The sequence below is a fragment of the Polypterus senegalus genome, chromosome 13, assembly GCF_016835505.1.
Source record: "Polypterus senegalus isolate Bchr_013 chromosome 13, ASM1683550v1, whole genome shotgun sequence".
NCBI classification, from domain to species: Eukaryota; Metazoa; Chordata; class Cladistia; order Polypteriformes; family Polypteridae; genus Polypterus; species Polypterus senegalus.
Window position 1 is genome coordinate 72,199,633 of NC_053166.1, and position 27,897 is coordinate 72,227,529.

At 39.8% G+C, this 27,897-nt stretch overlaps 1 protein-coding gene across 2 annotated transcripts in view; it reads left to right on the forward strand.

Moving 5' to 3' along the window:
- gata1b (GATA binding protein 1b) overlaps positions 1 to 25,095 on the forward strand; it is a 44,007-nt gene extending 18,912 nt beyond the window's left edge. Inside the window, exons 2-6 of one of the 2 annotated variants that reach the window (XM_039774001.1) lie at positions 2,051 to 2,330; positions 4,309 to 4,770; positions 10,718 to 10,863; positions 18,732 to 18,860; positions 24,284 to 25,095. In XM_039774001.1, coding sequence (XP_039629935.1) covers positions 2,120 to 2,330; positions 4,309 to 4,770; positions 10,718 to 10,863; positions 18,732 to 18,860; positions 24,284 to 24,592 — 1,257 coding nt within the window. In that variant the 5' untranslated portion in view covers positions 2,051 to 2,119 and the 3' untranslated portion in view covers positions 24,593 to 25,095. The remainder of the gene's footprint in view (positions 1 to 2,050; positions 2,331 to 4,308; positions 4,771 to 10,717; positions 10,864 to 18,731; positions 18,861 to 24,283) is intronic. The other variant, XM_039774002.1, reaches the window with a different exon arrangement.
- Positions 25,096 to 27,897: the final 2,802 nt, after the last annotated feature.

Below are 27,897 nucleotides of genomic sequence, written 5' to 3' on the forward strand. Positions count from 1 at the left end.
GTGTCACAAAAACCAAACCAACCAATCAGATTGCCCTGGGGTCTGGAAACATAGACGTTATTGCTTTATTATATAGCAGACTAGCCACACTACCTGTTGAAAACTTGTGAGTAAACATCCAAGGTAACTGAATTCCTCCATTTTGGGGCAGCTGCTTAATGTGTATCCACAAAGAACACGCCACTCTTTTGTAGGAGTTCCATAACCTCATACATACAGTTGCTGACTCTTATTTCTGTCAAAGACAAACAATTGAATAATTTTAAAATAATTGTTACCTTGCACTCTGTGTACCTTTAGCGCCATTCCTCAGTAACTGCATGTGTCTAAACGTTTTTTGATCGGTGCACCCTCACCTCAAACACATTTTCATACAGCCTACACAGGCCCCATCATTATTTTCAAGATGCCTTTCTTGCCACCTGTTTGTTTTTGTACTTTTCCTCTCTGAAGGTGACTATCTCAACAGGCCTCCTATGCTGTTTCTCCTCCTTGTGTGTCTCACACTTGCAGTATCTCTTTTGATTGCATCACCAAAGCCAAACTGACCAATCATATTGTTCTGAGCAACATGACACACACATAGACCTTAGTGTTTTATTATTTAGTAGATGGAGTGATATCTCTGGTAAGGGTTATCAAAGTGGAGTCAGTAAGGATGGCCAAGCATAACATACTCTCTTGAACTTGATTAGTGATCCTCCAATTATAGTACGCTGTCCTTGGCAAGGTCCGAATTTGGCAATGGTCCCTAAATCTTTTCCATTTGATATATTAATGTATATATGTTATATATATATATATATATATATATATATATATATATATATATATATATATATATATATATATATATATATATATACATACATATATATATAAGGATATTTTATATAAAAATTCCAATATTCACAACTACACATAAAATAGAGTATAGTAGTGTGGTGATTAGCACTGCTGCCTCACAGTGCCACAGACCTGTTTAAATTCTGGCCTGGTCACTGTATGGGTGCAATTGGCATATTGTCCTTTTGTCTATACTTGTGCCTATGTGGGCTTCCTTTCGTTACTCTCATGTCCACCCACATCTCAAAAGCATGCATTTTAGGTTAACTGTGTGCTGTGTGAGTGTTGTGTGGTAGGGACTGGTATCCTATTCAGTGATGGCTTCTGCTGAATTAGGTGCTGGCTACCAGTCATTCTAAAACAGGATTGAGCAGTTTGAGCAAATAACTGGTGGATTTAATTGATTACTCCTCCTCAGGATATCTTAGCCATGGATTCATCTAAAGTGTGTAGAGTAGGTACTTTACTGTTTACTTTTAACTGTTTTAATTAAAAGGAAATTTCAAAAAAGTATCTTTATACATGCAAATGCATTGATGTAATAAGAATGAGTTAGATCTCTGTTTATAGGGTCATTATTGCCTCTTATAGACAGTATAGAGTACAGAGATTTACTATGATCAATAAGAATATTAGGAATCGTCTGGCTTATCTTTCTTTTTATGCTTCAGCACATACTTAACCTTTACTCCACCTACTCCACATACTTACCTGCTTGTTCACTGCTCCCAGCTGTGTCTTGTCTCAAATTCTTTTAAATACAGTTAGGCTTGTATTTGACGACTCTTACAGTATTTGCTTAACCCATCTAACATGTACAGCTGCACCAGGCCTATTGTCAAAACATTTACAGACATGTTTACTATGGAAGGTGTTTGATTGAATAATGTTCTACTAATTCATAATAGTCAACCCATATTCCTGAACTGGACAAGTGGGTTAGAAAATGGATCGATGAATGGATTGATAACATAAACTAGTGCCATGTTGTGAAATGACTGGCTGCAGTTGTCTAAGGCTTTTCTTTATCTTTTACGCACTGTCTGCTATTGTTAGGTACTGTAGCTTTGCTAAGAATTACATTGAGAATTGTCCACTTGTTATCTGTTTCTGTCTCAAATGGAACAGCTCCAGGTTCTTAAGTTCATTGTGTCAGGCCAATCGTGTGTATAATGAGATATCAGTTTTTCTTCTGCATTTTCAGGTGTTGTCTCGGCTTTTACTCATCCAGGCTCAGTGCTGTTTCTCAACCTTCATACAGAGCCCAGGTGCCATGGAGGAGGCTGGTGAGCAAGCCCGCTGGATTTCCCCGGCTCTGATTGGACAGGACGCTTTAACATCTTTTTCTGAGCCGAACCTTCTGCAGCCCACTGAAGAGCCTGAATCTTTCTACAATGGATCTGATTCAGACTTCACATCGCTGCCTTCCTATTTTAGCAATCCAGTGTCCAGTCGATCAGGAGGAGCATATCGTCACTCACCCGGTGAGTAGGAGCCTAGCAGTAGTGTTTGTACAACTAATATTGTTATGATATCTTTATGGTGTTTGCTAACTAATATCCAGATAACTGCTTTAATCGATTACCCATTTCCTGGTGGAAACAACCAAATATTTGAAGCATTTATGTTAGCTTATATTTAAAAAGACTCACAGGATGCCTGTAGACAATGCTTTGAAATAATGGTGAGGTGCATGCCAGCAACTTTTGGTAGAAACACAATCAGCAAGGCTGATCAGTCCGCCCTATTCCCAACAATGTTCTCTTTTCCAAGAAATACCTATATTGAAATTCCCAGAACAATGAAAAGACATAACATCCCCAGCATGTTCTGGTTATACCCCCAACGTTTTTTGATAGAAGGTTATGCCTTGTACACCTCCAGCGGGAAACACCCAGGGGAACATCCTAACTAGATAGTTAATCTAGCTGTTTGGCTCTTCCATTTTCCTGATTTGCTAGGCCCGGTACTGCTCCAGGTCATTAGTCAATCTCACAATTGCCCTTACTCTCACTTGTGTGCAAACACCCACTGTAACTGAATTCCTCCACTTGGGGGCAGCTGCTTATATATGCAAGAAACGAACCACTTTGTTCTAGAAGGACCATAACTTCAGATATAGGTGCTGATTCTTATCACACTGATGTGCAAACTGTTCCACTGCACAGAGAAGATCACAGTCTAGTGATAGCAAGAGGACAACATCAACTGCAAACAGCAGAGATGTGAACATGTTTCCATATTGGATAATCTCTACATCTTTGGCTGTGAATTGGTATCCTGTCAATGCAAATCAAAAACAGGAGAAGATACAAGACACAGAATCTAACTTCCACCTTTAATGTTCTCAGAGTTAGAAAACACAACTTTTGCACCATAAAGTTTGATGCAAAATGGGGGGTGCCTAGTTAAAGTCAATCAACTGCATTACAGCATGTCCATCTAGAATTGCAACACTTTCTGTTGTACACAAACTTGACAGGAAATGTGCAGTAAGAGCTCAAATCTTTGTGCATGTGGTTCTTCAGCCGATACTCTGGTTTCACTCCTTTTCACAAAAATGTCCATGTTAGGTTAGATAACAATTTTCAGTTGGTACCGGTGTGCCCTAGTGTGTCCTTCAGACAGCTGTTCCATGACATGGACTTACAGCAGAGGCGCCACCTTGCTATAACCATGTAAATGAAAAAGTAAGCCTAGAAAATGGATTGGTGGATGTAAGAGATGACATGTAGGCTCAAAAGCGGTCATTACTACCTTTCAGTGGCTTGACTATTGTGTGACTCTCAGCAGGGTGTCTTGTGTGTGAAGGTTATATGTTCTCCACACATTCAAAGGAACATTTCCTTGGAAACTTTTAGTTCACTTGGTGGAAGGATAATTTTAACTTGGAATTGTATGGTTGTGTGTTTACCTGAGACAAAATGGAATCCCTTTTTTGCTGCCAGTTTAGACTGTGGTTAATTGCATTGCTGATCAGGTAAAAGTGAACTGAAAAATTCCTGAATAGATATATTGGAAGAAATTACAGATGAGTTGAATATATATCACATTTTGTCTATGTAATATGTATAAAATATGTGTAAGTTTTAGTTTGCAAAAGACAGCTTTCTGAGTCCACTCTCTAGGTTTGATGTTTATACTTTGTTGTACAGTATATTGTGAGATATTCAGTTATATACAGAAGGAAATGTCTTATGCAGATGCTGGCACACTGCCACTGATACAGATGTACATGCATGTTTTTGTTCTAATAATGACTATCTTCTGTATTTTTCTTTCTAAGAATCCAAGTGTGTGGCGGGATTCCTAATGCCCAGTCTCTATTTACTATGCTTGTCAGCACTCGTCTTTGGCTGAACACAACATTTCCTACATTTGACTCTGTTTTCTTGCCCTGAGTTTAAAATAAAGAATTGGCTCCACTGATGAGACGTTTACACTCTCTCTTTAATCTTTCAGTGAGACCGGTCTACTCGTCGCCCATCCTCAACAACCTGCAATGGCTGGAGAGTGGTACCCATACTCTGACATCCCCGTACAGCTCCAACTGGTCAATGACCTCCTTCAGCAAAATTCCAATCCACCCTCAGCATTCCAGTTCTATCTATCCTGCCACCTCCTCTACACAACTGTACAGTCCTCCCAAAGACATCATGCCCTCTCCAGACCGAGAGGATAAAGACAGCCCAAGGCTGCAAGAGGCCTTGAAGACGGAGCGGGCCAGCCCTGGAAGCAGCAGTAGTTTTCTGAATCTTGGCATCAGCAACAGCTCGATGCACTCGCATGGTTTTGGGCCTTACGCCACATATCCTACCTCGCCTCAGGACTACAGTGGAACAGGAATGTACTCCAGCACAGCAGGTCTCTTCTCCCCTAGCTTCTCCCCAAAAATGCGCAACAAAATGCGACTTTCTCCGCCTGGTAAGAATTGTTTGATTTCTTTGATCTGTCATATGTCCCTGAGGTCACTTTTTGACATACTCCTGCTTTTAAAACTGAAGTTATGTTTTATGTCTAACCCTAATAGTCAGCATTTCAGTGCTACACTACTCTAAGATGAATAAATTAAGCAGTATGATTTCTCTCTGATCATGGAGTCACATTTAATACCATTTGCATCATGCAGATTTAAATATGAATCCCTGGTGGGTCAGCACATTCTTCATCCTTTTAGTTATTCATTTCAAGCAATCTTTATATAACACTCTTTTCAGTAAAAAGGCAGTGTTTTGCACCAATTTAAAATTGGAAGTAATAATAGTGAAATACAAACCACATCAAAATGGCATCAACAGATTTTTAAATGTGTATATAATAGTAATAGTTCTCGGATTAGTAGAAGATACCAAAATCAAACTGACTAAAATTACTACCTACCTGGTGTGCATAGTATTAAGACATTTGGAAGATTTAATATGCATGGAATTTTTATGGGCAGAGTAAATTATGAAAAGGTATTTAGCTCAATCTAGCCAGTGATTCCATTTTTCAAGGCAAATTTGATAGCCAATAATTATTATTTTCCCACATCATAATTTTGCTCTGCTGAAATTTTTACGATAGTATTGTACCCACCTCACGGTACTAGATGTTTCTACTTCCACTTCATATTGAAGAGAAATGTCAATGTCAAAATAATTGCTGAAGTAAGAAGATTCTTCAAAATGTTGAAGGACCTTGAGCTTCAGTAGTCCAAGCGCACTTGAACTAAAAATCTTAATGAAAAGGGAATGAAAAGAGAACTGTAATTCAAATACTCAAGGAATTGTCTGGTGGTCTCCAGTTCAGAGTAATGAAAGCTGCTTTTTTCCATCTACAGACATAAACAGCACTGATGTTTAGTGGAACTCACATTTTTATAATTTTGCAAACAATCTATTCTTCCTTAGTCTTGTACCTCTCTCACAAAAATAATGCGAGTATTATGGCAATTTGAAAAAGTCAGTTTATAGTGACACAATTTTCAGAATTTTGGCTCTGTGAACCACCACAATAGATTTTAAATGAAAAAATAATTACCTGATTGAAGTGTAGACTTTCAGCTTCAGTTTAAATATTGAATAAGCCATTTAGTATTGACAGCCATTTTTCTGCATAGCCCTTCCATTTCCATGGCCTCAAAAGTATTTGGATAAACTAACACAATCCTAAACATAATGATAATTTTCAATATTTAGTTGAAAATCCTTTCCATTCAATGACTGCCTGAAGTCTGGAACCCATGGCCATCTCCAAGTGCTGAGATTTCACCCTACTGATGCTTTGCCAGGCCTTTACTGCAGCTGGCTTCAGGTGCTGCTTGTTTGTTGGACTTTCGTCCATCAGCTTTGTCTTCAGCAAGTGAAATGCATGTCCAGTTGGGCTGAGGTCAGTTGATAGACTTTGCCACTAAAAGAATATTCCATGACTTTGTGTTGAAAAGCACTTGGCTTGCTGTCACAGTATGTTTTGGCTCATTGTCCATCTGTACTGTGAACCATTGTCCTATCAGTTTTGCAGCGTTCGTCTGAATGTGAACAGAGTGTATAGCCCTGTACACTTCAGAATTCATCCTGCTACTTCTGCAAGCAGTCATATCATCAATAAACACTAGTGACTGACTTCTATTGGCAGTCACGCATGCCCATGCAATAAAACTGACTCCACCATATTTCAAGAATCATGTGGCATTCATCAGACAATGAGCCATTTATTCTCTTCTCCATATGCTCCCTAAGCATGTGTGTGTTATACACTTCAATACTTTTTTATGAATCTGTGACATATTTAAGAGAATATTACCTCTTTATGAATTAGGCCTGTTGCCATTTTTTAAAGGTGAAGTGAGGGGCTGAAAGAAATAAATCTTGAATTTTTATGCTTTGTTGGTGAGTTTTAAGAACAGGTCATCCACCTGAAGCTAATTATGTTTGGGCTAGCCAGTACTTGGACGGGACACCAACCAGGAAAATCTTGGGTTACTGCTGGAAGATGTGTTGGTGAGCCCAGCAGGTGGCACTTACCCTGTAGTCTGATTGTGGATCCCAATGTTTCAGTGCAGTGATGGGGATACTGTGTTGTAAAAACAGCGCCATCCTTTGGATGATATGTAAAACTGAGGTCATAACTTTCTATGGTCATTACAGTTCCCTAGGCATCCTTCTTGAAGAGTAGGGTGTATCCTGATGTCATGGCTAAACTGTCCATTGTTAGTCATTCTGGCCCCCTAATTATCCCCTGTCTCTAATTGATCAGTTTACCACCTAAAAGCTAATGAGTGGTGAGTGTACTGGTGCAACATGGCTGCCGTCGCATCATCCAGGTGAATGCTGTACATTAATGGTGTGTTGAAGTGGCTCCCCACTAACTATGTAAAAAGTGGTTTGCATAGTGAGAAAAGTGCTGTATAAATAGAAAAAAAAATATTATTATTATTATTTAAGTTATACTGACACACCAGACAAGAACTGATCAATTTTTAGCAAAACCTATGTTTGTATTTTATTTTTTATACATACTAGGAGGGTATGGCAACTGAGACTGCTCTTAGTTAAACTGAAAAGTGATTTACCAGTTCAAAAGGTTTTATTTACATAAACTACTGAGGTATATTTCTCTCTTTCTCTTTTAGATAGCCTAGTACAGAGTTTCTTCAATAAATTAATATCCCTTTCATAACTTTCTTACATATCATGAGTGTCATGTCACCTTTAAGTTCCTCAGAAAGACCATTTCTAAATTAAACCATATATATATATATATATACAAGGGTGGGCAGAAGTAGATTTATAGTTGTTAGTATGTAAGAAGGCATGTAGGTTATGACTGCTACACTCAGGCACACTTTAATAATACTAATAAAAATGTCAATTTATTTATATAGCACATTTAAAACAACATAGTAATGCTGTGGCCAAAGTGCTTTACAATAATAGAATAAAAGAAAAACAAAACAATTAACATAAATACATAAATAGAAATAAAACATATGAACATAAAATAAGATATATAATAAATAGAAATAATGTTATATAATCACAAAGAGGGAACCTTCAGTATTACTGAAGGTCACGGAATGCAAGTGAATAGAAATGAGTCTTTAATCTTGTTTTAAACAGTTCAATTGTAGACGACTCCTTTATTATGATGAGGTAAATACTTCCACAGGTGAGGCGCAGCAGCTGCAAAGGCCCTGTCCCCCTTGGTTTTACACTTGGTACAAGGGACAACAAGAGACAACTGAGCAGAAGATCCAAGCACTCTGGATGGCTGGTGTAAAACACACAATTCCGATAAATAGGCAGGAGCAAGCCCATGTAAAGATTTAAAAACTAGCAGCAAGATTTTAAAATCAATTTGAAAACTGACAGGCAGCCAGTGTAACGAAGCTAAAATAGGAGAAACAGAGTCATACTTTCTTGCCCCAACCAGAAAGTGAGCAGCAGCATTTTGGACCAGCTGTAACCTGTGTATGAGATAATAATACAATAATCAATAAATAAATTATAATACAATAATAAACCCTTTCTATATATGTATATATATTCACCAAAGAACTATTGACACAGTTTTAAATTCAGCAATCAGCTTGTAGCTGGTGCCTTTCTTTCAGGAAGTTCAGCATCTAAAGCTAATCAGAACTGCCTTAGAAAAGTTTTCTAAATTGTCAATCTGCTATCATTTAGAGATTTTGCCCATTCTAAGGGTTTCCTAGCCAAATGTAAAATGATACTTTAGATTATTTGGTAGAAAAAATAACTTAATTTTAATTTACATTGATTTAAGAAGCCATAAAAAAACAGGGGTCCCTCTTGTTATATTCATGAATATGAGACGAGCTACTGATGTAGCAGCAGCTTATGTGTTGACCCTTTGGGTCACTGACTAAGAGTCACTGTCTTCTGTGTGCTTTATAGTCCAGCACTGTGGTCAATAAACCATACTTTCTGGAAGTAAAAAAGCAGTCAGGATTTAGACTGAGTGAAAAGAAAAAATATATATCTGTAGTTGACTAACAGCCTGTTTGTTTAGTGGTGGTTAATTGAAAGAAAGGACAATAAACAGCTTGGGCCTTTTGAGGATACTTTGCTGGAAAAACTGTGCTTCTGCTCAAGACTAGGAGGGGCATTAGAAAAATACTTAGCCTTCAGTTCTTAGTGAGGTGCCATGGTGTTCACATCGATTGACCAACTTTATTCTTTCCCAAGTATATATAAGAACATTTTTTACCCATAGGAAATCATGGCAAGTGGTAGAGTGTGGAAGAGTGAGAGGAGCTGAAGTTGTCCCCACCTGATTCTGAACAACTCATTTTTCCATCACATGCAGAAAAGTTAACCACTGAAACTTTAGAGAAATCTGGTGTGTAGCTGGTTGAACCCCCTCCTTATTCATTCATTTTAGAGCCTTGTGATTTCCTACTGTTCCCTAAAGTTAAAGAACATTGGTGTTGAAAAGCTTTTGAGACATGTCATGAATTGACTGATATGGTAAATGAGGAAGTTGTGAGTTTAACTCAAAGTGATTTTGAGGCTTGTTTTGACAAATGGAAAGTGCATTGATCTTGAGGGTGACTATGGGGAAAAAGCTAGAATGCTGTGTTGAAGCCACAAATAAATGAGCTTTCTTTGGGGGAAAAAGCTTTGCTTAACATCGTTACTTCTTTCATAAAAGGCTAAGGACTTTTCCAATGCCCCCCAGTATACCTTTCTTTGGCAGTCCAAATTTTAGTAATTGCTCTTTCATAATTTTATCTCCAATAAAATGTCTCCTCAGGCATGGAGGAACTAGTAGTACTTAAGCAGAATTTCAGTTTTTTTTTATTGGTCAGAATACATGCAAGTGATATTTTATAACAATTTTTACAGTCAAACATTTATGACTGTCTGCAGGAACTATGAAGAAGAATTCACTATAATCATGCAATGGGTGAGAGAGAGCACAAAGACGTGGACTCGTCCCTGTCCTCAACTAGGCAATGGTCCAAAAGGCTAGTAGGATGATTGGTTATACTGTGTCTGCACTGTATGAAGTACAAGTCAAATGTGGTTATGCACAAATGCGTCCACATGTTGAAGACTGTCGGTAGTTTTCATCTTTCAATTGATAGAAGGTTCTACCAGAGTTAGAAAAATTCTAGGTGGTGGTTGAGTGACGAGTTTATTGGTGTGTCTTCAGAAGATATTATTGTGCTTCCTGCACTACGTTAGTTTCATTTGATTGTCTCTATATGAGTGAGTTCATGAGTGTGCTGTACATTGAATTGGCACCTAAGAGTTCTGGGGTAGGCTCTTGCACCTTCCATCATGAAGCTGGCTAAAGATATTTTTGAAAACAGAAGGATGGATAGATTGCTGTGTTGTTACCCAGCAGTTAAGGAGAACTGAACTAAAAAAAGTGTTGGTGTAAGGTGGAGATGAGTTGATTTGTTTTTACTGCATTTCATTGTACTCCTACAGTAGTTAAAATCACCTTCAATATCTAATATTGTCATACGTTAGAGAAGTCTAACAATTTTGATATTCTGTGCATATTCAGCCATAACTGTAGCACATGGCGAGGTGGTCTCTGGGCTAGAGACTTGCTGCACATACCTAAGAGGATACAATACCCCAAGGGTAAGACACACAGAAGGTTGGCTGCAATGGTCTGACCTACTCCTTAAATGTCTCAAAGAAGTTCTTTTAACTTTTTAAAACTCTTGGTGTCCTTGACCTACATTTCACAGAATGGCACAATGATAACTGGTATTCTTTACTGGAAAGGAAAATGAAAGTTTTAGATACATTTATTCAGACTGTTTTGTACACTCATGATGTTACATAACTTGTCTGATTGTTAGTTAATATGATTTCATGTATTAAGAATCTTAGCCTCTTTGTTGTTGCAGAGGCCAGGGAGTGTGTCAACTGTGGAGCAACTGCTACCCCACTATGGCGGCGAGATGGAACTGGACACTACCTCTGCAATGCCTGTGGCCTCTATCATAAGATGAATGGACAGAACAGGCCTCTCATCCGGCCCAAAAAAAGACTGGTATGTATCAATTCAGTGGGTCCATTTTGGATATTTGGTAAAGTGGAGTGAAACAAGAAAATACAGAAATGTAAGGTTAGGACAAGGGGGTAGAAATTACATATAGAATGAAGAATCATGGGCTTGAAATCAGAGGAAAACATGGAGCAAGGTGCGTGAGATTAAAGGAGTGGGGCAAACTTTGAAGTGTAATGGTGTGCAGTTTTACAGTTCAAGTGTGATGGGTTCAATTACCATACTCGAACACGGTCTGCTGCACATTTTCTCCAAGTTAGTTTTCTGAGTACTACTCTTTCATTTTTGACTTAGAATACTGTTATCAATTTTTAGTGTAATGAGTACTGTTACACTGTACCTGAGCCTCTCAAGGTTTTCACATGAGGACCCCCTTCGATCAATTAGATACTATAAACGCTCACAGTACAGAACTCTGCTGTTAGTCAGGTAGGTCAAATAAACATGGATACTCTGCTGCGGGATTGCACCATACCTGAAAAACGCACTGTAATGAAATTTCTTTGGGCTGAGGGAGTAAAACCTGCAGAAATTCACTGTGAGATGTTAGCTCAGTATAGAAGTGAAAACAACATCAGTCAACAAAACGTTTATGAAAGGGTAGAGAGGTTTAAAGTGGGAAGAATAAATAAAACTGACGAAGCTCAAAACATCAACATTGTGCACATAAGCCCCAAATGATATGGTGAATGCCTTCATCACAGAAGATTAATGGATTACATTGTCCACTGTTGCTGTACATTTCAATATTAGCCAATGATCTCTGCACATGACATACTGCATAATGACCTGAGGTAAAGTTTGCTCAAGATGGATACCCAAACAGCGCACTGATCTGCACAAGCCTTCAGTGGATTTCAGCAGGTTTTATTCCCTCTGCCTAAAGAAATCTCACTGCAGCTCATTATTCAACGATGGTGTAATCCCACAGCATCCAGAATTATTTGACCTTGACTTCAAGTAGACTAATAGTAGAGGTTGTGATGTGCATGTTCAAGTTACCCATAAGCCATTGTGAACATGTTGTATTGTGTCAGCTTCTATCCATTACGGTTACTGCATAATTTCCAAATTGCCTTTACTTTTTGATTTACTGATACTAAGACTGTTCTTTCTTCAATAATGAAATGTTTTTTTTTTCCATCACTTGATCTGCATATGTGTGAAAGAATTTGGTCGATAGCTATGGGTATGTGCTTAATGAATGAATTAAGTTTTGCAGTGCTATGGGACAATGGTGTAGCTAGCTTGCTGAAGGCAACTGAGCAGCGCCTCAAGGTGGGCCCCTCCTGTCTAGCATAACTGTTAGTAATTTATTCACAACTAGATCGTAGGGGCCACAAACACACTGACTCTCTAAATGAAATTTGTAATAACTTTTTAAATCGCTTTATTACAGCCTCTGTAATAAAAAAATTAATAAATAAATTATGAGAATGAAATGTAGGAGATGTGGGTAGTAGCAGTCATAAATATATGTAAAATGTGGACATGCTTACTTTTCCAAGACACCTTTGTGAGAGAAGATGATTAAAATGTACTGTAAGCTAAAAAGTAGAAATGAAGCAATTTCAGTTTGTAGCAAATTAAAACGACAACACCAGCTGACAGGATACTACTACACAATCGACCAGTTTTACACAAGTTCTGAGAAAACTGACATCATAAAGTGGTGAAGCTCAAAAATCCTCACAGCAGTGACACTAATGCACAGTGAGCCATACTAAGGTACACAATAAATTAGATTACAGACATGTTAAACTGTTAAAGCTTATTAAAATGGAGCTGACTGATAATTCACAAATTATATTACTCATAATATCACTTCTCCTTCTTCTTTTGGCTGCTCCTGTAATGGGATGCCACAGCGGGAACCTGAAAATACTCTCTTGCATGCCTTCTGTTGTGCAAAAGGCTGAACAACGTTTGACATGACTAGTTTTCTGGCATGCTCATTTTCGATCAGGGGATGCACAAACCAGTGTGTTTCTTTGTGCCGGTCCCATGCCCGGATAAATGGGGAGGGTTACGTCAGGAAGGGCATCCGGTATAAAATTTTGCCAAATCAAATATGCGGACAACAATACAAATTTCCATACCGGATTGGTCGAGCCCCAGGTTAACAGCGACCGCCACCACTACTGTTAATCAACAGGGTGCTAGCGGAAATTGGGCTACTGCTGGCCAAAGAAGAAGAAGAGGGGGGAGACGTGTCCGGAGGCAGGAGTAGAGGAGGAAGGTAAAGAGAGTGGAGCTGAGGGTAGGAACTTTGAATGTTAGCAGTATGACTGGTAAGAGGAGAGAGTTAGCCGATATGATGGAGAGAAGGATGGTTGATATATTGTGCATGCAAGAGACTAAATGGAAGGGGAGTAAGACCAGGTGGATCGGAGGTGGATTCAAATTGTTCTATCATGGTGTGGATAGGAGGGGAAATGGAGTAGGGGTTATTTTAAAGGAACAGTATGTCAAGAGTGTTTTGGAGGTGAAAAGAGTGTCAGGCAGAGTAATGATTATGAAGCTGGAAATTGGAGGTGTGATGATGAATGTTGTTAGTGCATATGCCCCGCAAGTTGGGTGTGCAATGGACGAGAAAGAATATTTTTGGAGTGAGTTGGATGAAGTGATGAACAGTGTACTCAAGGGACAAAAAGTGGTGATTGGAGCAGATTTCAATGGACATGTTGGTGAAGGGAACAGAGGAAACAAGGAGGTGATGGGTAGGTATGGTGTCAAGGAGAGGAATGAAGAAGGTCAGAGGATAGTGGATTTTGCCAAAAGGATGGACATGACTGTGGTGAATATGTATTTTAAGAAGAGGGAGGAACATAGGGTGATGTAGAAGAGTGGAGGAAGATGCACACAGTTAGATTACATCTTATGCAGCAGAGTCAATCTGAAGGAGATTGAACACTGCAAAGTGGTGGCAGGGGAAAGTGTAGTTAAGCAGTATAGGATAGTGGTCTGTAGGATGATGTTGGAGATCAAAAAGAGGAAAAGAGTGAGGGCAGAGCCAAGGATCAAATGGTGGAAGTTGAAAAAGGAAGACTGCAAGGTTGAGTTTAGAGAGAAGGTGAGACAGGCACTGAGTGGTAGTGAAGAATTACCAGACAGTTGGGAAACTACAGCAGATGTAGTAAGGGTGACAGCAAGAAGGGTACTACAGAAGAAAGAGGAAAAGGAAAACCTGGTGGTGGAATGAGGAAGTACAAGAGATTATACAGAGGAAGAGGATGGCAAAGAAGAAGTGGGATAGTCAGAGAGATGCATAAAGTAGACAAGAGTACAAGGAGATAAGGCGCAAGGTGAAGAGAGAGGTGGCAAAGGCTAAATAAATGTGTTTGATGAGTTGTATGAGAGGTTGGACACTAAGGAGGGAGAAAAGGACCTGTACCGATTGGCTAGACCGATTTCTGAGCTGGGAAAGATATGCAGCAGGTTAGGGTAATAGAGATAAAGACGGAAACGTACTCACAAGTGAGGAGAGTGTGTTGAGCAGATGGAAAGAGTACTTTGAGAGGCTTTTGAATGAAGAGAACGAGAGAGAGAAGAAGGTGGATGATATGGAGATAGAGAATCATAATGTGCAACGGATTACCAAGGAGGAAGTAAGGACAGCTATGAAGAGGATGAAGAATGGAAAAGCCGTTGGTCCAGATGACATACCTGTGGAAGCATAGAGGTGTTTAGAATAGATGGCAGTGGAGTTTTTAACCAGATTGTTTAATGGAATCTTGGAAAGTGAGAGGATGCCTGAGGAGTGGAGAAGAAGTGTACTGGTGCTGATATTTAAGAATAAGGGGAATGTGCAGGACTGCAGCAACTACAGGGTAATAAAACTGATGAGCCACAGCATGCAGTTATGGGAAAGAGTAGTGGAAGCTAGGTTAAGAAGTAAGGTGAGGATTAGTGAGCAGCAGATGTGATGTTTGCTCTGAGGGTGTTGATGGAGAAGTATAGAGAAGGCCAGAAGGAGTTGCATTGCGTTTTTGTGGACCTGGAGAAAGCATATGACAGGGTGACTCGAGAGGAGTTGTGGTATTGTATGAGGAAGTTGGGAGTGGCAGAGAAGTACATAAGAGATGTACAAGATATGTACAAAGGAAGTGTGACAGTGGTGAGGTCTGCGGTAGAAGTGATGGATGCATTCAACGTGAAGGTGGGATTACATCAGGGATCAGTTCCGAGCCCTTTCTTATTTGCAATGGCGATGGACAGGTTGACAGACAAAATTAAACAGGAGTCCCCGCGGACTATAATGTTTGCTGATGACATTGTAAACTGTAGTGATAGTAGGGAGCAGGTTGAGAAGACCCTGGAGAGGTGGAGATATGCTCTAGAGAGGAGAGGAATGAAGGTCAGTAGCAACAAGACAGAATACATGTGTATAAATGAGAGGGAAGTCAGTGGAATGGTGAGGATGCAGGGAGTAGAGTTGGCGAAGGTGGATGAGTTTAAATACTTGGGATCAACAGTACAGAGTAATGGGGATTGTGGAAGAGAGGTGAAAAAGAGAGTGCAGGCAGGGTGGAATGGGTGGAGAAGAGTGTCAAGAGTAATTTGTAACAGACGGATTTCATCAAGAGTGAAAGGGAAGGTCTACAGGACGGTAGTGAGACCAGCTGTGTTATATGGGCTGGAGACGGTGGCACTGACCAGAAAGCTGGAGACAGAGCTGGAGGTAGCACAGTTAAAGATGCTAAGATTTGCATTGGGTGTGATAAGGATGGATAGGATTAGAAAGTTGTACATTAGAGGGTTGGCTCAAGTTGGATGGTTGGGAGACAAAATCAGAGAGGTGAGATTGCGTTGGTTTGGACATGTGCAGAGAAGAGATGCTGAGTATACTGGGAGAAGGATGCTAAGGATAGAGCTGCTTGGGAAGAGAAAAAGAGGAAGGCCTAAGAGAACATTTATGGATGTGGTGAGAGAGGACATGCAGGTGATGGGTGTAACAGAACAAGATGCAGAGGACAAAAAGATATGGAAGAAGATGACCCGTTGTGGCCACCCCTAACTGGAGCAGCCAAAAGAAGAAGAAGTGCTTCTGAGGTCGTTTTTAGTGAGTTTTAACTTGGAGTAAGATCGTCCACATGCAGCAACAGTAACTGGCGTAGTCAGCAGTAACATGTGAGCCATGCAAACATCACTGGAAGCAGACAACATTGCACAGGGATCTATCAGCAACAGTTCAGCTACTTCGAGAACAGTCGATTTGGTTGACAGGATCGATTAAAACATGCACAAAATAACAACAATTGAGTGGAAAACGGCAGTGAAATGTCAGTGTTATAGCGTTCAACGAGAAGATTGGCAACGGCATACAATTCATCTTCAGCCATCGAGGTCAGAGTTGATTGTAACAAGATATTGAACGTTGAAGCCACTGCATCAAGACTGTGAAATCGCTGTTTTAGTTATTAAAAATAAAAAGAAAATCTATACGGCCTTGAGTGGGTCCCCCAAGCTAATAGGCCCTTGTGCTCTGCACAATCTGCACAATCCATTCCTACGCCAGTGCTATGGGATATGAAATCTAAACTTGGTACAATGAGAGCTGACAGATTGGGACATTAAAGAAAATTGACTCCAGGGTTGTCTTGGTCATTAACTGCAAAATCCAGTTTTTTGGAGAGAAATCACTAAAGCCACATTTTTTTGGTGTTTTATTTAGTTAAAATTGGTGAAAACAAAGGTTTTTAGTGATATAAATCTTTTAACAATATGGCTGTTACACTCAATACTCTTCAACTATTTACAGCTCCTTTATCAGATAAGCAGAATAATAGACATTTTCTTTAGTTACGAAATTTAGACACAATAATGACAAAAACACCTAGGGCATAAGGCATTAAACTACAAGAGTCTTTAGTTAAGATTCACTTGTAATAGTTGTAAAGAAGATTAAGATGATATGCACCATGAAAAATACTGCATAAAATAAAAAAAGCTTTTCAGGTAAAAGTTATTCCAATGCAATAAGGTAATGTGTGATTTTATGTTGTGCACCATTCCTTCATTCCTTGACTTCACACATGGAGGTGTTTAAGGGAAGCCCACCAAATGTCTTCAGCATCTTTTACCCTGTACTATTCTTACGACAAATGTCACTTCCTCTTCCTTTTGTAGTGTGATAACAATACTTTGTGTAATAAGTTACTTTGTCAGCCTTCTGCTTCTTACACCTGTGTCCTTGGGAAACACATTGTACCCCTTCTACTGAGTGAAATACCTTGGAAGAATGGAGCACTCTTATTTAAAATTTGTTAAAACACAGCACTTATTAATAAATCAATGTTCATGCTCCAGAAAATAAAAATGATCATATCTAGCCATTTTGACACAGAGAAAGCTCTTCCTGGTTTTAGTGGCTGTCACAAATGCACAGCATTTTAACACTGTACTTGCTGATGATCTTTAATTTGAGTTCTTTCTTATTGTCCATGTGTAATTTGCATGTTTGCTCAAATCTCAAAGTCAAGCAGATTAGACAGATTTGCTTTTCTAAATTGGCCTGTTGTAAATGGGTATAGCTGTGTATAGATGATAGACTAGCACTCAGGATCAGTTTCCATCTTGTCTCCATTGCATCCAGGGTTGTCTTGTTTTGACAGGAAAACAGAAACATACATAGGCATCAGAAACATTGTGGGCTCTTCTGCTCCTGGGACCCCCGGCCAGTGCCCATTGTGCCCATATGTTAACATGGCCTTGAGTGCAACCAAGAATGCTCCAGCTGCCCATGCCCCTATACTGGCCTAAGAACACTGAGAAAATTAATAAGCACAAAGCACAACTAGCTCTTCCTGGAGGATTTTCAGTCAATAGGCCGTGGTGAAATAAATACCTCCAATGTCCAATCACAGCACACTTCCAGCAGGGGGTGCCTGAAGGCATTCTTTTTAGATGCCCAAACCAATCGTTCTTGATTCTGAGGAGTGAAAACACTTCTTTGAAGTCCTTGTTTACTGCCACCAACACTGCAATCTTGTGAAGAAATATCCCTGAAACTCTTGTACCGGTGATCCAATTTTGGTCACTGTTCACATACACATCAGAACCCTCACTTATAGTCCCAAAAAATGAGAATTCTGAGGAGCACTGACCAGTAATTTCCATGTTTTGTATGAAACAAGCTCTTGCTTCACCATCAAAGTGTCAGGCTGCAACCATTCTGCAGGTCTTTACCACAACCCAGACTTCATTCGCTCACACAGAAAAGGAACAGCTGCTCCTCTCACTTCTTTATTCGCAAATATTTAATATAATTAATTGATGAAAGTATTATACTTTTAAATGCATTCATTAAGTGAAATATTAAGGAATCATCTCTCTTTAATTTGTAACAGATTCAGTAATTATCTCATGTAATCCGTTTTAAAATGTTGCAGATGTGGATGACTTAGTGGTGAAGCAGGTAAACATCTGTATCTGTAATAAATGCCTGTGTCTGCACGTGACATCAATCAATCTGGGGTGTCACTTGATACTTAATATTTTGATATTCACGGGAGGGAAAATGGTTTTGCTTAGTGAAAGACCACCAAAAGAGGACATTTTATTCTGATAGCAACAGTAAATTTGTAACAATTCTGGCAACAAATAAGGGGGCATCTACCACACCCTATAGAGTGGGACAAAGCCTTCCAAAGGACATATTTGGGATGTGTTTCTCAACAAATTAACTGTGTTGCCTCTTTCTATTTTGATACTCCTCTTTTCATTTTTGTGCTTAGGCAACTTGATTTTTATAGCAGATATCCAAGGTGTCTAAAATACAGGGATGTGGTCCTTTTGGTTAGAGGAACATGACTAAGAGGGCCTTTCTCTGAAGGCTTTATTTTCTTCTCAAGCAGATTGTAAGCAAGCGAGCTGGCACTCAGTGTGCTAACTGCCACACGAATACCACCACACTGTGGAGACGCAATTCCAGCGGGGAGCCAGTGTGCAATGCCTGTGGCCTCTACTTCAAGCTTCATAATGTGAGTATTGCAACCATTACACTTTCTGAGACTGCTCAGCCTGATGCTGAGGCAGATAATGTCTTGTTTTGTCACTCATGTACAATTTTAAATTGGGATTGCTTTGTGCTGTAGCAATATATAGTTAAATGCATGTTTTATATAGTATTACCTTTACAAAATAAGTGGGAATTGTGCATTAAAATGTACAAAAATACGTCATGTTTATGCTTTCCATAAAGAAGCTGTGTTAAAAATTCACTGGAACACACTGTTTGACATAAACAGCTATAATCATTTTTAAAATGCTCTTAAAGTGGCTCCAGGGTTTGATTTCTGGTCTAGCCCCAGGCTCTGTGGACAGTTTGAGTTCTCCTTCACTTTGTGTAAATCCACTTTTGGTGCTGTGGTTTCCTCTCACATTTCAAAGATGAACATTTAGATTACTTGGTGACTATAAAGTGACATGGTATGTGTATGAGTGGACCCTTTAATGGACTGGTATCTTGTCCAGGTTTGAACCATACCTTATGATCAATGCTACTGAGATTAATTCCAGCTTCCCATAATCCTGTAATAAAAAATCTGAAAAAAATGGCTGGGTGGCTGAGAATTGAATGACATTGATTAGACAAGAATTGTGGCTTGGTTTAGAGTAAAAACTTGCTTTGTACCATTTGATGAAGGAATACACTCTGTTTTCAGTACAACTCCACATTAGATTATGTGTAATTCATTTTCCAAACAGTAACTTGCTAAATGGGGTGATGCAGCACCAAGACTAGACTTGTGCCTGTGGTGGTTGAGGCTCTTAGTATCATCAAAAAAAAGCTTCAACAAGAACTCACAGTAGCTGCCAGGACACCAAATGAACTCATGGTCTCTGGTTAGGACACAGACACCCCAGTAGCAACCTGTAAATTCCAATGATAAGCAAATAATAATAATTATTCAAGTCTGTAATCCTCAATTGGACAGACAACATACAAAAATGAATGAATGGATAAGAATAATCTATAACCCAGAATTGACTAGACACCAGGAGGTAATTCAGCGAAGCACACATATAAAATTGAGACTTGAATTATTCTTGCTTGAATGAGACTTGTTTTATAGCCAGGGTTTAATTGGTTCTACAACCACAAAGTGTTTCTTGTTAACTCAAAACGGGTTTAGCCAATCCACAATTATGCATACACTCATGATATTTTAGCAGCCCGGAGAATCAGCCATCTAGAACAGAGGTAGTCAAAGTCCATCCTGGAAGGCCAGGTTTTTTTCCAACCTGATTTCTTAATGAAAAATTGATAATTGCTATTGAAACACTTATGGTCTCACTTGTTAAGATTGTTTTTGTCTTAAACAGCTGCATTCACTGATTTTGCTGGCTGCTTATTAGCATTAAGATACAAATCAGAAAGGAACAAGCAGTTCTCCATATAACTTGTTTCCATTTACACCTGTGTATATTCATCATCAACTATCGAATTTACTAAAATATTTGGACGATAACTGAAGAGAAAAAGGTGAATGACTAAGGATTATTATTCTGTTTCAGCTATTAAGTCATTTGAATGGTATCAGTGAATCGTCAAGAGGTTTACTTACCTCGGCAGTGACATTCATGTCATTGGTGATTCTTTCTATGAAGTCAGTAGATGGGATGGGAAGGCCTGGGGGTCATGAGATCAATGGAAAGGGGAGTGTGGCGTTCCTGATATTTCTGCTAAAGGATGAAAATCCTGGTGCTTCTTGTTTTGCTATAAGACTGCGAGACATGGACACTATGCAGTGACCTGAGATGAAGACTGGACTAGACTTTGGTACTATGCCTCTTTGCAGAATCCTTGGGTACTGCTGGTTTGACTTCGTGTTGAATGAGCAGTTACTCACGGAGTCCCAAATGAGGCACATTACTAATATTGTGAGAAAGCGTCAGTTACAGCACCACAGCCATGTGGAGTGATTCCCCAAGGGTGATTCAGCTCACAGGATCCTCATTCTTAAGTACACGAGAGGCTGGACCAGGCCAAGGGGATGCTCACATAACACCTGACTACAAAAGATAGATGGTCATTTCTGGAGGATGGGACTGGACCACGTGTCTGCCTAGGGGGTTGCCAACCAGGATCCAAAGCTGTTTCATTGTGTGGTTGGTGTGGCAACTCGCTGTACCAGTGCATGCTCCCTAATCTGACCTGACCTGACTTGGTGAAAAGAAAAAAGTTTATGATATAAGATTGACTTGACATGATAGCAGGGCTGACTCTACTATTTAGAACAACTAGGCACACACCAACGGGGCAAAATTAGAGTAGGGGGTAGAGATCTTTTTTATAAGTACAGACCCTGACCAATGAACACTCAGCTCAATAAAATTGTCTGTCTCATATTACTCTTAATACATTTTTCTGAATTACTTTAGCATATTTTGGTCTTAACCTCTGAAAAGCTATACAAACTCTTTATGAGTTGCCTTCCACATCTCAGGACTCATCGTATGCAGCTTTAAAGAGGCTGTCTTTATTGTTCTTTATATTTTTTACCATCCTTATTTCAACATTGGGTTGATGCAGATTCTTAATGCAGGCATATTGGCACATGCGGCTGGGGGTGGAGCCCAGCCAGGACACCCAGGAGGCAGACCGCGAGGGGGCAACCGCCCTGGTTGTGTTGGGGGCCTTGGGTTAGGTGCTTGGAAGCCCAACCCTGTAGGGACCCGTGGCCACCGCCAGGCGGCACCCCGGTGCCTGAAGAAACCTGGAGCCCAGCACTTCCGCCACACCAGGAAGTGCTGGGGGGAAGAAGACAGGGGACACCCGGAGGGCTTCCGGGTACACAGCCGGCACTTCCACCACACTGGGGCGTGTCTGTGGAGGAACGCCGGGAAGCAGCTGGAGCCCATCCGGGGTGTGATAAAAGGGGCAAGGAAGGAGATGGGCCCCACGTTGGGTGCCATTGTGGAAAGCGTACCCCCAGACACAGACAGACCAACACCAGGATGCCCAAAACACACTTCTTTATTTTCTTTTTCACTGCACCCCAATGCCTTCAATGACCAATCCTCTCCTTTCTTTTCTTCTTCTTCCTTCTTTCTCTCTTTCTCTCTTTCTTGACCTCCTTCCTCCTCCTCACAAGCTTCGTCTCCTTCCTCCCAACTCTGGCTGATTGTCTGGAAGGAGGCGGCCCCTTTTATCTTGACCTGGATGAGCCCCAGGTGCTCCCCTTCCTGGTGTGGTGGAAGTGTCAGGAAAGCACCTGGAAGCACTCCGGGTGTCCTCAGAATTCCTTCCGGCAGCACTTCCTGGTGTGGCGGAAGTGCTGCCATCCAGGCTTCTCTCACTGACCGGGTGCCCCCTGGCGGTGGCCACGTCCTCTCATGCAGGGTGTCCCAGCTCTGTCCCTGAGACCCCCAAATAGTCCCGGGCGGCTGCCCTCTCGTGGCCGAGGAAAAGTATTGTCAAACTGGGGAATTATCCAGGCGTTCCGGCCGGACAGTGTCCCCGGTCATCTGTGACATATATATATATATATATATATATATATATATATATATATATATATATACTCAGCAAAAAAAGAAACGTCCCTTTTTCAGGACTGTGTATTTCAACAATAATGTTTTAAAAATCCAAATAACTTTACAGATCTTCATTATAAAGGGTTTAAACAATGTTTTCCATGCATGTTCAATTAACCATAATCAATTAATTAACATGCACCTGTGGAATGGTCGTTAAGACCTTAACAGCTTACAGAAAGTAGGCATTTAAGGGCACAGTTCTAAAAATGCAGGACACTAAAGAGACTTGTCTACCGACTGTGAAAAACACCCAAAGAAAGATGCCCAGGGTCCCTGCTCATCTGCGTGAACATGCATTAGGCATGCTGCAGGGAGGCATGAGGACTGCTGATTTGGATAGGGCAATAAATTGCCATGTCCGCACTGTGAGACGCCTAAGACAACGCTACAGGGAGACAGGAAGGACAGCTGATCATCCTCGCAGTGGAAGAGCCCAGATCTCAATCCCATTGAGCACGTGTGGGACCTGTTGGATCGCAGGGTGAGGGCTAGGGCCATTCCCCCCAGAAATGTCCAGGAACTTGCAGGTGCCTTGGTGGAAGAGTGGGGTAACATCTCACAGCAAGAACTGACAAATCTGGTCCAGTCCATGAGGAGGAGATGCACTGCAGTACTTCAGGCAGCTGGTGGCCACACCAGATACTGACTGGTACTTTTGATTTTGAGCCTCCCTTCATTCAGGGACACATTGTGAAACATTTTTAGTTTATGTCTTATGGTGTTGACTCTTTTAGTGTTCATACAAATATTTACACATTAAGTTTACTGAAAGTAAAAACAGTTGAAAGTCAGAGGACGTTTCTTTTTGCTGAGTATATATATATATATATATATATATAGGTTTATGGGTGATAAAATTTTCATCAAATGTATCTTTGGAGAAGGTATCTGTTCAGACAATGAATTCAAAAGAAATTGCTTGCAAAGATGAGGTCAAGAAAAAAGCAGTTTTGTATATTAGTAATTTATATTTTGAAAAAAAGTTTACTTAAACATATTTTTTTTTACTTTTTAAGACTGGTATACTGAACATGAAACTGCAATCACGCAAATCGCCTATTTTATTATTAAGTTGCATTGTTTTTCTCATAGATTATTATGTTTATGTCTGCACATTTTGTAAGTAAAATATACCCAGTTCAAAAAGCTAAGTCAAATTTCCATTAATTTACCTAATATCAGTAGCAAACTGCTGGTTTTCTTTGCTGTCGTTTATTTGTAAAATTTATTGAAATTCATATATACCAATAGACACATTAAATCCATACTTGAATATAGATTTATAAATTATTTAATAACCCATGTAAACTACCAGAATACAAAAAATGTACTGAAATACTACAGTTTGCCAAAGGGTAAAACCACAAGACTTCCCTCAGTGTTGACCTTATGAACCAGCTCTTACCAATCTGAAAAGGTCATATGTTTCTTTGGATGGGCTCCATTTGCAGCTTCGCCTAGGGCAGCAAAAATGCTAGAGCTGGTCCTGTATGAAAGAATGAAAACACTAACAACATGTAAAGCTAAATATGATCTTTTTTGGCAAGGGTCATTTTCTAGTTAAGCAGTCAGGTTGGAACAAGAACTTAGAACCACTATAGCCCTCCAGAACCATCTCTTTTGTGCCCCAATAGTGCTGTTAAGCAGACACACAAGTATAGATTGGATCATTTCATTTTTACTTTCCCCACACATTACTGTTTTTTGTCTTCTTTTGTATTATAGGTAATGCATTGACCCTAAATAGAAGTTTTCTTGTGTGCTCTTAAACTTGCTCGTTTGTTCCTCTAGTGACCTTGACATCTTCATCTTACCTTCCTTCCTCACTAACCCATTTTTCACTCTTGGCTTTGGCTTGCAGGTGAACAGACCACTCACCATGAAGAAGGAAGGCATTCAAACCCGAAACCGCAAAGTCTCCAGCAAGTCGAAGAAGGCCAAGAAATCAGCAGAGAGCTTCCCTGAGTATGCCAAGATGCACTATGATGAATCTGGCCCTTACCCTCTGAGTCCATCCTCCTTGCCTGCTCACATGACACCTATCAGTCACATGCTCCCCTTCAGCCATTCTCCACATCTTCTTACATCGTCCCCATCTTCCTTACATACCAGCGCTGGACTGTCATATGGGCATCATGGCCCATCTGGAATGGTGCCCACCTTGGTATAGCAATCTGCACAAACTTTTAGGGTTTAAACTGATCATTTGATTATTTGAGCTAATTTACAGGGAAAGGTCATTGCTCAAAACATGCTATGGCCAAGTACTGCAATGCTAATATGGATGTTCTGCCCTGGCATCTGCACCCTGACAGCTGGCAGGATCTTATTGAGCTGGGTGCCCCCCATCAACTCTTGTTAGGCCCAAGATGAGAGAGTCCATTGAGTCTTCTTTGGCTTTTTTTTATGTTTTGGGAACCACTTTGTGGAGTTTTTTTATTTTGATACGTGTTGAAAAACAGACCATAAGCAATTTGATGTGTACAGTGTAACCAAGAGAAAAGTAAATTATATGATGAAACGGCCTAAACATTCTACTCTGCTTCTGAAGCTGTCTGTTTGTTTTGGTGAGAAGAACAAGGATTGTGGGTAAAATACTAACCTCATGTTTGACCTTCTTTGTGATTTATATTTTTGTTAAATAAGTAAAAAGGAATAAAAGATTAAAAAGCATTGTTTGTATTTAAATGTATGTTAATGTGTAGCATAACAGTCAACGCTTTGAAGTTCTCTAAGCACCTAGGTCCATTTCCTGGCCTGGTCACTGGCTGTGTTGAATTTATGTTTTCTCATGGGTTTTCTTAGGTTATTCCTGTTTTCTCCGATGTCCCAAAGTAGTGTGCTACATTGAAAGTTATCTTGCAATCCTAAATTCACCCAATATGAACAGATAAGTGCTCCCCAAAGTGATTCTGTTTTACTACAAAATACAAGGGGTGCTGGAGGGGTCTGGGCCCTGTAAATAACCTCATGCCTACGCTAAGTCTGAAAATCAAATTTGTGTGTAATTATTGAAAAGTGAAATTTAAAAACAAAGTATTATAAATTACTCTGTTCCCATTACTGAATTTGGGTTGAATGTCTGAGTGGCAGCAGCCCACCAGCAAGGAAGGGAGGCACATCCTTTACATCAGAAGTATATGAGAAAGAGGGCAGAAATATTTACAGGAAATAAATAAATCAGAGTTCCACGCTAGGGTCAGTGATAATGTGAAGGGGCATCATCTCAGTGAAGATGAAGAGTATGATGGTAATTGCTTATACATTGACACCAAAAGGGTCCAGGTTATTAATAGCATGAGGGCAGCCACATCTTATTCCTAGTTCATATTGTTTGCTTCTAAGTTGTTTCCTGTGGATTGTAAAAAATAGAAAGTGAAGTCATCAGTCTAATGTGTTGTTGTTCAATAAACAAGCCTGTTATTGCAACGAGTCTGTGATAGTTCTACCGAGAGGACTTCAGTTCCCAGCAGTCAGCAGTAGTGCCCAGGCTCCCAAAGGAGGAAGTCTTGATTAGTGCTTCAGAGTGGCGCTGCAGCAGTCTTTAACATGCATTGCCTAAGTACATGTATGTTATGATGCTGGTGAGAAGCACAAGGTGCCATGGATTGGGCTTTACAGAGTGTGTGTCCTATGTGATGTGAATCATCTACTTGAGGTAAGCATATTCAAAGGAACTGAATTATCCGGACTTGTTTTTTTGCATATTCCATAGTTCCAGAATGAGATTTCAGTGCTCAGACAACACTGGAGCACTAATGGGATCCCCCTTTTGCCTTGAGGTATTTCACACACTACTGATTCTGACTACCCATGATTCTGTGTTGGACAAAAAGGGAGTCAGAGATTAAATGGAAAGGTATTTAAATATTTTTAGGTCCAGATTAACATTTCTGTGATTTCAAATTAAATTGAAAACTGCCTCTGAACAGTTATTTTCATCAGAAATTACACTGCACACTAACATATTCTGTGGTGCATAATCACAGGAATCTAATGATTTCATACGAATGTAGCTTTGTAGTGCTGAAGCTGCTGGTGTGGAGGTACTGCCGCTCTTACTCCAATAAGAAAAAGATTTTTGAGTTAAGTGGCCCCATCCAGTGCTGGTCAAATCCCATGTGCAAAGTTCACCACTGGTTAAAAAAAAAGCCATGGCAAAATAATTGAACAATCAATGGATGTAAAAAAACAAAAATGCCTTTGTTTAATACTCTAGACCAAAATAACAGCAAAGCCCACGCAGATCCTCCCAGCGTGGAGAATGGTTTGAATAGTGAGAAAAGTGCAATATAAATGTAAAGATTTATTGTTATTTTTATTATTAACTAAACATAGGCAAAGTGCTGACAATAATAATACCTTAAATAGGTGCTTTCAACTGTATACATTACACATTACATTGCTTAAACATAACACAGTAATTACAGAGCTTTCACAACTAACATTTACCAAAATTTAAGGACTTACATGACAATGAGAACTTTTGTGTTTGCAGAACTGAAGAAACAGGGACACTTGAGTTTGACGTGTTTGCTGAGGATGACATAAATGACATATATGAAATTGCATAGTCACCCCTTTTACCTTTTATTATAACATTACTGGACCATGTCACTGATTGAAGCTGTTAAATAGAGGGATATAAACACAGATTCTGGGGGATATTCCCTGTTGACTTAATATGACTATAGAGGCATGCTTGAGTAATAGAATTAATTACATAATTATTATGACATTACAGAAACTTCAGGCTCAACGTGCAATATCTTCCTTAAAATCTTTCTCACCACTACAGAAACTGGTGATGCCCATAATGTCTAGATCGCACTGTTAGGCATACAAAGAAAAGGAAATACAGGTGGCTGAGTACAAGGAGGTAGTTAACAGGCTAACTTTGCACATCCATTATATAGCATAACAAGATTATTTGGGTTACATTTGTGCTAATAGTGATTGTGGTAAAACAATTTATGTTTATGTTCATACCTCTCTGTTTAGCTTGTCTCGCTTCTTCTTCCTTTTTCTTTTTGTGGAATTTAGCACTTGATGGCTTTTTCCTTTGGATTTTGAAACCTTCTCTGATGAGTCCTCATCCTCTTGTCACTAATTCACTTGCAATGTATTTTTTTTGGTGGGGATGGTGGGATGCTACACCAAACTAAGCTAACAGCGGACTTCCCATCCCCACCTATTGCATACCAATTACATTCCAGAGCCTCTAAGCCTCTAAGGGCTTGAGGAGCATGCAAAGTACCATCCAAGGCAAAGTGAAATTGGCTTGCTAAATCAGTGCCCACCTATGTCAGCTAGTAGGTTGACTGGCACTGGCCCCATCCCAATCTCAGGCAAGGGAAGATTGTCTTACAAGTCTTTGTCTCTTTCTTTCACCCACACACCTTAAAATATTTGCAGACACATCATCTTTAATATCTTTTCACAGCCTTATCTGCTTTGTAGTAAATGTTATATCTC